The following is a 12,066-nucleotide window of genomic DNA, read 5'->3' as shown; positions in this document are numbered from 1 at the left end:
GGAAATAAATGGAATATATATCGCAATGGACGGAAAGCATTTTCAACACATGGTATAAGAACGGCTTCTTTTAATCCCATATACGAGTTTTTTCGTGGAGTGTGCAAGTGGGGCTGCAACCAACTAAGTGCATAAAAGGCACAAATTCCATTCATTCTTGTTTCTTATACAAATAGAAAGCGCTAAACGTCTGCTAACAAGGTTTTCTAATTAAGTGCTAGCACTTTTTACAGCACGGAACGTACCTGATCCAGCACACGGCAACGCAACAGTATTCAGCCAGCCAGCAAGTTGCATCTTAGTGCCAAAATTGCGGTGTTTTCAGGTTTAATGTTTTGATCTGCGAAGTCTTTCTCATTTATTGCATCAGTGAAGCCGATACCGCATAAAAGAAATAGACGCTTGAGAGAAATAATAAAATGCATGTCGATATACCGGCACTGTTCAATAGTGAAGAGTAATCTGCACACTCTCAGAGTAGAGTATTTTTGTTGGGTTAAGGAAGATTGTGACAACAATAAAAGAGATTAAAAAACTCTTCCGGAGTTAACTCCCCAGGCAGAGCGCCAGTTGTGCTTATCAGTGTTCCCAAACCGGCGGACGCGTAGCAGACAATAACAATAACTTTCCTTATTCCGAGCCGACGAAGCTGTCGATAACGCCGGCCGCGGTCTAAGCTGAGCGCCGAGGTTCTCTAGCGAGGAAAGTCAGCACATGCGTTTCTAATTGGGCGCTGCATTCATAACGACATGTCACCAGCGGACGCTTTGCTTATGCCGTACTTCCGACGCTCCTCGCGCGCACATTTCGGTCGCGTGCGGGGAACAGCGTCGGATTTCTTCGTGCTGCGGTGGTCTTGAAATTTAAATTGAGTTTTTCTTCGTTTCAAAAAGTTATATCACGTCGTCTTGTTCACGGCATCAAACTCCTATTTGGGACTAACCACCCATCTACGATAATTAAAAAAATAATGGGTGGCTTTTTCTTAATTACCTAGATATTCGGAGGTGTTCTGCAGCATATTGTGTCCGCCAGGGCAGAGAGTGTATCCTACACCTATTTTCTTGCTATTCTGAACGCAATATTTTCAGGAATTTTTGAAATTGTCCGCTGAAACGCCCTCTACATTAGGTCCTTTACGCTGCTACAGAGAGCCGCGAAGTACAATGATATTCTCGTTTGCCTGTTTAGATGCTATTGGTGTTTTAGAGAAACTCTAAATTGGCGAAATACTCATCAACCAGCTATATATGCACAGAACTTGGCTTCGATCTTATCCAAAGCCATCATGCAGTGAACTATTTTGTTACATCCCTCTTAATCACCGCACTCTTTTCCACCACCCTTCTTAAATCTTTACTACCCCATTCCCTCCCCTACGCAGAGTAGCATGTCACTGAATACTCACGGTGGCTAAAATCTCTTTTTCAGTAAAGAGCTCTCTCTCTATCTTCTGCTGTATGCGTTACGTGTGTAATACGTGCTAAGGCGTATCGTCAAATGTGCATGAATTTGTCTTTTTGTTGTTTTCGTGCAGTATGTTCTATATGAATGTTTCAATTTGCGGTTTCTTTTCACAAGTACTCCATTGCATTTTGGGGCCATAACACTGGTTACATTAGTAACAGTTTCTAGCATTGTGCATATATTTGTCATGATCCTAATTATGTACCATAACACTGGTTAAATGATTAAAAATTTCTACTACTGTGCACATATTTTTCACCATTGTAATTATGTGCAACAACACTGGTCGCACAAGTAGGAATTTTTAGCATTGTGTGCATATTTGCTTGTTAGACATATTCATTATCTGTGCATTATTGCCTGTGCATTATCTGTGCATGTTTTTTTCTGAATACCTCCAAAACAAGTGGCAGAGGCACAACTGCTGCTGGACTGTGTAGAGGCGGTCTGGGGCCTTCGTCTGACCTTCTTAGAACCTATAGCCCCAGCCTCACGTGGAATAGCGAGGAGCCAGATCAAATCCATTAAATACTAATCATCTAGGCATCAAGGATCGCATGTTGGATGCAGCCTCATCGGGGTGAACTCTGGAAACTCACTTGTATCGTACGCAGTGCGCTGCCGTTAGGATGAAACGTTGTGACAGGATGGTGCCCCCGCAGCCGATATTTGCTGTGTCCACAGCGGAGAATCGGTAGGTTACCACTAAGTGCACCTGCAAGGAAATTAAGTGTCTTTATTGACTTTGCATTAATACTGCCCGCTTTTAAAAATTACTTCAGTAGAGCAAGTATTAGGGCGAAAAGCAGAATGGGGAGAGGACTGTGGGCGAGAGTGCGGCGCAGCGGCCAATCAGAGAGGCGAAGACGGTGCGAGGGCACACACGCTCTATAACACGTCAGCAGCGGCATCGGTTTCTGCTGTCATATCTTTTTGTGGGAAGCCACAATCTTCCGGGCACACTGCTGACCCAAAAGATGCCTCCTCCGTGTCCAGGTCGGGGAACACACAGCTAAAACTTCATCTCCCTCTTGAGAGAGCTCCCGTCGCCACCTTCCAAACTGAACTTTCAAAAAGCAACGTAATTGCTTGGGTGTGTTGGTCAGACATTCCAAAAACCTGAAGCGCACAGCAAGACAGGCTGTAGAAAGAAGACGCTACACACATGATGCCATGCTCTTGTGTGTAACACCTTTTTTCTATGTCCTCTCTATTTGTCCGCTTCAAGTTTTCTCAAGAAGATTCCACACAGCTCAACTCCACCTCCAGGCGGCTGCACTTGTCGCCCACTAAAATCACCCCTGAAGCCTCCCCACACTACATTATTGCACGGTGAGACAAAGTTAAAAAATCCGAATCGGTCAACTAGCAGCAGAGCCCAGTACAATAGACCCAAATGCTAGACGAACTTTAATGCAATCGCACGCAACACCGCTTAAATCATCTGTAGTTTTCAGTCCTAGAAGTCTTATACATATAGACAAGGCTACCAACGAGCATATGACGAAATTTGTTTCCAAAACGGCGAGCTTTCCAAGTCATCTCAGAATAGCTTATAGTAACCAACAGGATGTAGATAACATTTTTAGACAAGCACAGAAAGCAAGTTCCTTTTTTAACTTCACTGCAATCAGACTCAACGACAGTCCAGCACCGAGTAAAACTGGTATCCTTCGGAGTGTGTGAGCTTCACTGTGTGAGATGTACTGTTAAAGGAACTTTCTTCTACAGTGCTTTGTGTTAAATTTAGCGCTGCTTTCTACCTTTTGTTAGACAGTGTGAGAAAAAAAAAGTTGCGCAATTGCAAGTCTGCTTAAGAGCAGAAATACGAAAGCCATTTCCTTTCCTCTCTTTTTACCTCCATTTGTCTCTTTCTATTATTTTAAATTTCTTAGATATTTCTATTCAATTTTGTTTTCTTTGCTTTTATGTTTTATTTCATTATATATGTGTTGCTTATGAACAGTTGCTTAATCAATTGTAACATTTTATTTCATCTACAATACAACTTATGATTGACAGTTCGTACGGACAGCTTTCATCTATAACTTTCGTTTACAACTTCCGTCCACGTCAGTCATGGGCCAAAAAAGGCTTACGCCTCAGAAGTCGGCAGCGACTCTTAAGATTGCCTACGTGTGAGAAGGCGTAAGCCCGCCCGCTCACTTTCTGAACGCAGTCGCCGCGTGCTGCCGCGTGATGTATACCAGATGCCACGCAGCTGGCGAGTCTACCTCTGCATGGCTCTACGTACCCGCCGTCACCGCCGCAACTTTTTTGATTTGTGCGCTGATCCACCTTAAGGTCATGTAGCGATAGCTAATGGAGCAATGCGCATATATGCAGAATTGGTCTCCCTTACTCAGCATCCATATATCGCTGGGACTCCTCATACCGCTCCTGGCAGGGTGGTGCATCGGTCAATAGGCGCGCAACTGTGCCGAGAAGGCAGGTGCTTCCATCCGTCAAATTTGTGCGATCTAGGTTACTCTTCCCGAGCAACCTCGCATCACCAATCATTAATTTAACCACCACCTGCCAGGTTGCATGCGGACGCCATATTTTATGGGTACCATTGAGTGGCACCACACACACACACAGATATTATTAGGAAAAGAAGCCAACCAAGGATATATTGGCAACCAGCATCCAACACCTTAGTTGCATTATTGTAATGGAGAACACAGACTAAACTACCGCAGCCGCGGCCTAGTGGTTTGGTCGTCCGCCTCGGCTGCGGGAGGTGGCAGGTTCGAAACCCACTGTCGGATACCCACCGTATGGGTACAGGCTCCCCCCGACCTGGCGACCGGTTTGTTCAGGGTGTGCAGTCCCATAGGAGAGGCTTCGTAGACCGAGCTATGCCCTTCGGGGACGTACCCTGTTTCGAACACCACCTGGTGCGACACAAGTTTCTGTGCCGTCTCGTGTTTTTATGCGAAGCATACTACTTTAGCTACCACTTCAGCCCTTCACCGTGGTTATGCGCCTCCAAATCACGTGATACATGACGTCACACCACGTGACACGATGACGTCACGACAGTAGAGAAACGGGGGCCCACCTCGCGCCGTCGCTGTGGTTGTGCGCCTCCAAATCACGTGATACATGACGTCACACCACGTGACACGATGACGTCACGACAGTGGAGAAACGGGGCCCACCTCGCGCCGTCGCTGTGGTTGTGCGCCTCCAAATTACGCGACACGATGATGCTTCGCATTCTCCAGGCTTAACCAAGTTAGACCTCAGCCATTTTTGTTTGTCTCTGTGCCGTGTAAGTGGTATATGTCAACCCTCCACATGGGCGATGCCCAAGCCGTCAGTGGCGGGCAGAAGCGAATGAACACAGTGGTTGCTGCTGACGCTGAGACGACGATTGTTTTTTGTAGGGTGGGTTGTTGGGTCAGGGGCCAGGTTGGTATATGCTGTGAATGCGGTTATGTTATATCTGTCGCAATGAGATATCGAAAAATGCCGAAAAAGATGAAGCTCGTGCAGGATGCCACCTTTATTTTGTGTTCATGCTCCTCTTGCTCTTTTTTCACCCACTTGCCAATGCAGCTGTGCCCAATGAAGCAGTCTTGCTAATTGCCACCCGGCCAAATCTTTAGCTGGCGTTCGTGACGGCCGCGTTTTCCGTGCTCCTGCAGCTTATGTGAGCGAACTTGCGAAAATATCAAATACAAACACAGGCTCACTAAGCCCGTGCTTAATACTGAGCTTAGCGCAAGTTTTCTTCATCCGAAAGCGCAGGAGCACACAAAAATTGGCCGTGGCGCACGCCAGCCAAAGATTTGGCCAGCTGCACTTGCTGCCAGTGCATGGGGGCTTGGAAACATCTGGTGATGCACTCTGCAGAAAAGATTCAAGTGGCAACATTAGGATGCGAAAGTTACTTTCCTTGCCTGTATTAGAGCCCTAAATAAGCAACTACTGTACTGTGGCCACGCCGGAATAAAGTGAACCTGAATCGAGGACCATTGAAACTATTTTCACTGCAAAAGAAAGATAATCTGAAGTCGTTACTTAATTAAAAGGATCGAAGGTCGATGATTGCTTGATGCTCATTAAGGAAATCCATGCCCGAAATCACTTCGCGGGAACATTACCGTTGGTGTTTTTCACTGTGAAGAACCATTAACGTGATTCGTCCCTCCGTACAATTGTAAGCGAAAGGGGAAGATGGCAATTTAATGTTAGCAGATTTCTTCAAAGGTTGTTGAATGACCTCAAGATTAATGACCCTTTTATATCGCGGAGTTCTATGGATGTAGTGCAGTTCCTAAAGGACAACCAAGATATAAGATATGATTTTTCGGTTGACGTTGACGACCTTTTTTATTCCGCTCCATATCAAGAACTGTTTGCTGCTGTCAAGGAATGTATTGACAATAACGGACCCGTTCAGTTCCAGAATGCGTCGGGGTTGACTGTAGATTAGTTTTTAGCGCTTTTAGAATTTTATTTGTGTAGTACATTTATCGCCTTTGACAATGAGTTTTATCTGCAAAAGAAGGGGATTTGTATTGGGTCATGCGTTGCCCCGGTTTTATGTGATATCTTTTTAACGTGCATTGATCGCCATTAGCATGATCATTTTAATCATTCTAAGAGTGAATGTGTTACAAAAGTGCTTCGTTACGTGGATGATTTTTTAATTATTCTAAACAAAGACTGCGCCATTCCCAATGAGGATACACTTATGAGTGTACTGCATGAATTCGAAAAGCATGGCAGGGGGCTCACTTTCATGTACGAGCTCCCGATTGAAGACAGCCTGCAGTTCTTGGATTTAAGAATTAGGTTCACCAATAAGCATGTTTGCTGGTGTTACTCCCCGAGAGCCCAAAATAGCCCGTCACCGCAGCCGTGGCCTCGTGGCAGAGCGCCCGCCTCGGCTTCGGGAGGTGGTGGGTTCGACTCCCGCCGCCGGCCGGGTACCCACCGGTTTTCTCAAAATGGGTACAAGCTATGGCCCGGCCTGGTGCTCGGCTTACTAGGGCTACATTGCTTGGGAAAGGAGCCTGCGCCTTCAAATCCCGTCACTGTGGGCAGAGAGTCGTGTAGACAAAGCGACCGCAGTCGTGGCCTAGTGGTTTGAGCGCCCGTCTCGGCTGCGGGAGGTGGGTGGTTCGAAACCAACCCACCGCCGGGCACCCACCGGTCAAAAGGGTACAAGCGTCCCCCGGCCTGGCGCTCGGCTTCCTTTAGGGGTGTACGTTTGGGAGAAGTGAAAAAAAAAAAGGGCCACAAATTGGGCTTATGCCGCACGAGGCGGACTTATGGTTGCTTGGCGGGGGAACTTATCACTCATCCGTCAAGGCAACTGTTTTGGTCTAAGACCCTTTTCCCAAGCATTTCACCCTAGAAGAGCCGAGCACCAGGCCAGGGGAAATCTTGTACCCATTAAAGAAACCGGTGGGTACCCGGCGGCACTGGGGATCGAACCCAGCACCTCCCGAATGCGAGGCGGATGCTCTACCACAAGGCCACGCTTCGGTGCTTGGCGCAGTCGTGGCCTAGTAGTTTGAGCGCCCGTCTCGGCTGCGGGAGGTGGGTGGTTCGAAACCAACCCACCGCCGGGCACCCACCGGTCAAAAGGGTACAAGCGTCCCCCGGCCTGGCGCTCGACTTCCTTTAGGGGTGTACGTTTGGGAGAAGTGAAAAAAAAAAAAGGGCCACAAATTGGGCTTATGCCGTACGAGGCGGACTTATGGTTGCTTGGCAGGGGAACTTATCACTCATCCGCCAAGGCAACTGTTTGGTCTAAGACCCTTTTCCCAAGCATTTCACCCTAGAAGAGCCGAGCACCAGGCCAGGGGAAACCTTGTACCCATTAAAGAAACCGGTGGGTACCCGGCGCACTGGGGATCGAACCCAGCACCTCCCGAATGCGAGGCGGATGCTCTACCACAAGGCCACGCTTCGGTGCCAAGGCCGTGGCCTCGCAGCCGTGGCCTCGTGGCAGAGCGCCCGCCTCGGCTTCGGGAGGTGGTGGGTTCGACTCCCGCCACCGGCCGGGTACCCACCGGTTTTCTCAAAATGGGTACAAGCTATGGCCCGGCCTGGTGCTCGGCTTACTAGGGCTACATTGCTTGGGAAAGGAGCCTGCGCCTTCAAATCCCGTCACTGTGGGCAGAGAGTCGTGTAGACAAAGCGAAAAAAAGGGCCACAAATTGGGCTTATGCCGCACGAGGCGGACTTATGGTTGCTTGGCGGGGGAACTTATCACTCATCCGTCAAGGCAACTGTTTGGTCTAAGACCCTTTTCCCAAGCATTTCACCCTAGAAGAGCCGAGCACCAGGCCAGGGGAAATCTTGTACCCATTAAAGAAACCGGTGGGTACCCGGCGGCACTGGGGATCGAACCCAGCACCTCCCGAATGCGAGGCGGATGCTCTACCACAAGGCCACGCTTCGGTTCGCTTTGTCTACACGACTCTCTGCCCACAGTGACGGGATTTGAAGGCGCAGGCTCCTTTCCCAAGCAATGTAGCCCTAGTAAGCCGAGCACCAGGCCGGGCCATAGCTTGTACCCATTTTGAGAAAACCGGTGGGTACCCGGCCGGCGGCGGGAGTCGAACCCACCACCTCCCGAAGCCGAGGCGGGCGCTCTGCCACGAGGCCACGGCTGCGGTAAAAATGGGTACAAGCCACCCCCGGCCCGGCGCCCGGCTTCTTCAGGGGTGTGCGCTTGGAAGAGGCTCCGCAAACCCCGCTGTGTCCTTTCGGGGGCAAAACCAGTTTCGAACACCATCAGCCTGCAAAGGTGGTTCGTGATTCAGTTCAGACTTTACAGGTTCAACGGAGTTTGGAGAGTTCGATGAAGTTTAAACGAGTTCGCTCTAACGTGAGCTCAGTGGCACTGCGCCAACTTGAGAAATTGAAAAGCTGCTCCTTACAGAACCGAAGCGTGGCCTTGTGGTAGAGCATCCGCCTCGCATTCGGGAGGTGCTGGGTTCGATCCCCAGTGCCGCCGGGTACCCACCGGTTTCTTTAATGGGTACAAGATTTCCCCTGGCCTGGTGCTCGGCTCTTCTAGGATGAAATGCTTGGGAAAAGGGTCTTAGACCAAACAGTTGCCTTGACGGATGAGTGATAAGTTCCCCCGCCAAGCAACCATAAGTCCGCCTCGTGCGGCATAAGCCCAATTTGTGGCCCTTTTTTTTCACTTCTCCCAAACGTACACCCCTAAAGGAAGCCGAGCGCCAGGCCGGGGGACGCTTGTACCCTTTTGACCGGTGGGTGCCCGGCGGTGGGTTGGTTTCGAACCACCCACCTCCCGCAGCCGAGACGGGCGCTCAAACCACTAGGCCACGACTGCGGTCGGAGATGGAGTATTGTGTTGCATAAGATCTCTGTCTCTTCAGCCGGGCTCGGTTGGCGTGAGCCTGTAAAGCAAGCCAAAGGCTGGCTGAGGTTGGGTTCCTAAGCGCATGGGTGAACTCTCACCCGAGGCGGCCCTATTAAAATAGGGCTAATCTGTGCTCCCTAAAGGGTGTACGGCGCCTCGGGGCTGGCGGTGCTCGGTGTGTGGTGAGCCGCAGCCCCACCCAAAACGTTAGCAGCCTCGTGTCAGGGCTGGATTGACTGGGGTGTTGTGTCTATCACAACACCACCGCCTGCTGTCGGCTGCCAACCGGAGGGTTGGCTACCTGGCTGCAGTTGAAAAGCTGTGACTGGGGCTGTGGTGTACTAGGGTTGCTCCCAGGCCGGCTAACACTGGGAGGGATAGCGTCCTCCTGTTACCTAGCGGGGTGTGATGGCACTGGCGATGAAGGTCCTGAGGCGAGACGCTGGGAGTGGTTGCGTACTCCTGTAATCCAGTGAAATAGGAGGCGATGCTAATGCATCCCAGGACCTTGATCCTGGGAAGGGTCTGTGGTGATCCTATCCCAGTACTAAAGCGAGAGAGTTCATACGCTGCGGCAGTCTAGGGATAGGCTGCTGTGGCTAAGTCTCCAGCAGATTCGCTGCAGGGAAATCCCCGCTGACTAAAGTCATCAGGGGTAGGGGCATCCCTGTGTAACCCGTGTCCGAAGACCACTCGGGAGCGCTGCTGGGGTCTGCCCTCGTTCCCCCTCCGGGAAACCAGGGCCATCTCTGGGAAACGCTGAGGCCTTCGGGCGTCTCAGTAGGCTAAGAGAGCGAGGGCAAAGCGAAAGCAGAACTGGCGCTTGCGTCCCTTGAGAGTCTGTGAGTAGTACCGTCGTGAGACCGGACGGGTGTGGGATGAAGCCCACACTCGCACTGCGGGTACGTAGGCGGTAGGTCCTGCTTGCAGGGCCGGCGTCAAATCCAAGACGCTTAATAAAAGTTGGTAGAATCGGGCTCCCGCTTGCAGTGCGGCGCGAAGGGATTACCCGAAGTCGAGGGCGCTTCGGCGTCTGGCAGGGGTGCACATCACAGAGGTGCACCACGGGGAGTAGCGACCCCGCCTGTCCGAAGCTCGTGGGTTGGACCCACACACGACCATCGGGGTGGCAGTAGTACGCCAGTCCGCCACGCTCGATGGGAGGGCTTTCGAGCCCGAGGAAGACCAAACCTAAATTGGTACAAGAGCAGTCTCTGGTGAGGGGGCGCACCAAGCACTTTGTGCAAGAGACTTGCACTTGGGAAGTGGCCTGGCCCTGGCCTAGTCTGTGTATGGCCGGGGGAAGCTATTTTGGCAGGCCGAAAACTTCTTTTGGAGATGGAGTATTGTGCTGCATAAGATCTCTGTCTCTTCAGCCGGGCTCGGTTGGCGTGAGCCTGTAAAGCAAGCCAAAGGCTGGCTGAGGTTGGGTTCCTAAGCGCATGGGTGAACTCTCACCCGAGGCGGCCCTATTAAAATAGGGCTAATCTGTGCTCCCTAAAGGGTGTACAGCGCCTTGGGGCTGGCGGTGCTCGGTGTGTGGTGAGCCGCAGCCCCACCCAAAACGTTAGCAGCCTCGTGTCAGGGCTGGATTGACTGGGGTGTTGTGTCTATCACAACACCACCGCCTGCTGTCGGCTGTCAACCGGAGGGTTGACTACCTGGCTGCAGTTGAAAAGCTGTGACTGGGGCTGTGGTGTACTAGGGTTGCTCCCAGGCCGGCTAACACTGGGAGGGATAGCGTCCTCCTGTTACCTAGCGGGGTGTGATGGCACTGGCGATGAAGGTCCTGAGGCGAAACGCTGGGAGTGGTTGCGTACTCCTGTAATCCAGTGAAATAGGAGGCGATGCTAATGCATCCCAGGACCTTGATCCTGGGAAGGGTCTGTGGTGATCCTATCCCAGTACTAAAGCGAGAGAGTTCATACGCTGCGGCAGTCTAGGGATAGGCTGCTGTGGCTAAGTCTCCAGCAGATTCGCTGCAGGGAAATCCCCGCTGACTAAAGTCATCAGGGGTAGGGCATCCCTGTGTAACCCGTGTCCGAAGACCACTCGGGAGCGCTGCTGGGGTCTGCCCTCGTTCCCCCTCCGGAAACCAGGGCCATCTCTGGGAAACGCTGAGGCCTTCGGGCGTCTCAGTAGGCTAAGAGAGCGAGGGCAAAGCGAAAGCAGAACTGGCGCTTGCGTCCCTTGAGAGTCTGTGAGTAGTACCGTCGTGAGACCGGACGGGTGTGGATGAAGCCCTCACTCGCACTGCGGGTACGTGAGGCGGTAGGTCCTGCTTGCAGGGGCCGGCGTCAAATCCAAGACGCTTAATAAAAGTTGGTAGAATCGGGCTCCCGCTTGCAGTGCGGCGCGAAGGGATTACCCGAAGTCGAGGGCGCTTCGGCGTCTGGCAGGGGTGCACATCACAGAGGTGCACCACGGGGAGTAGCGGACCCCGCCTGTCCGAAGCTCGTGGGTTGGACCCACACACGACCATCGGGGTGGCAGTAGTACGCCAGTCCGCCACGCTCTGATGGGAGGGCTTTCGAGCCCGAGGAAGACCAAACCTAAATTGGTACAAGAGCAGTCTCTGGTGAGGGGGCGCACCAAGCACTTTGTGCAAGAGACTTGCACTTGGGAAGTGGCCTGGCCCCTGCCTAGTCTGTGTATGGCCGGGGAAGCTATTTTGGCAGGCCGAAAACTTCTTTGTACCGAAGCGTGGCCTTGTGGTAGAGCATCCGCCTCGCATTCGGGAGGTGCTGGGTTCGATCCCCAGTGCCGCCGGGTACCCACCGGTTTCTTTAATGGGTACAAGATTTCCCCTGGCCTGGTGCTCGGCTCTTCTAGGGTGAGATGCTTGGGAAAAGGGTCTTAGACCAAACAGTTGCCTTGACGGATGAGTGATAAGTTCCCCCGCCAAGCAACCATAAGTCCGCCTCGTGCGGCATAAGCCCAATTTGTGGCCCTTTTTTTCGCTTTGTCTACACGACTCTCTGCCCACAGTGACGGGGATTTGAAGGCGCAGGCTCCTTTCCCAAGCAATGTAGCCCTAGTAAGCCGAGCACCAGGCGGGCCATAGCTTGGACCCATTTTGAGAAAACCGGTGGGTACCCGGCCGTGGCGGGAGTCGAACCCACCACCTCCCGAAGCCGAGGCGGGCGCTCTGCCACGAGGCCACGGCTGCGGCCACCGCAGCCGTGGCCTCGTGGCAGAGCGCCCGCCTCGGCTTCGGGAGGTGGCTGGGTTCGACTCCCGCC

The 12,066-nt window shown here is 51.9% G+C and overlaps 1 protein-coding gene across 1 annotated transcript in view; it reads right to left on the bottom strand.

Annotated features, from left to right (window-relative positions):
* The window catches only part of LOC149326828 (uncharacterized), a 135,525-nt gene that overhangs the window by 89,714 nt on the left and 33,745 nt on the right, over positions 1–12,066 (bottom strand). The window contains exon 3 of the mRNA XM_089564691.1: positions 2,067–2,182. Within this exon, the coding sequence (XP_089420817.1) occupies positions 2,067–2,182 (116 nt within the window). The remainder of the gene's footprint in view (positions 1–2,066; positions 2,183–12,066) is intronic.

Source organism: Amblyomma mixtum, chromosome 10 (assembly GCF_055824585.1).
Source record: "Amblyomma mixtum isolate Tamu chromosome 10, ASM5582458v1, whole genome shotgun sequence".
Lineage (NCBI taxonomy): Eukaryota > Metazoa > Arthropoda > Arachnida > Ixodida > Ixodidae > Amblyomma > Amblyomma mixtum.
This window is presented reverse-complemented; position numbering and strand designations above follow the sequence as displayed.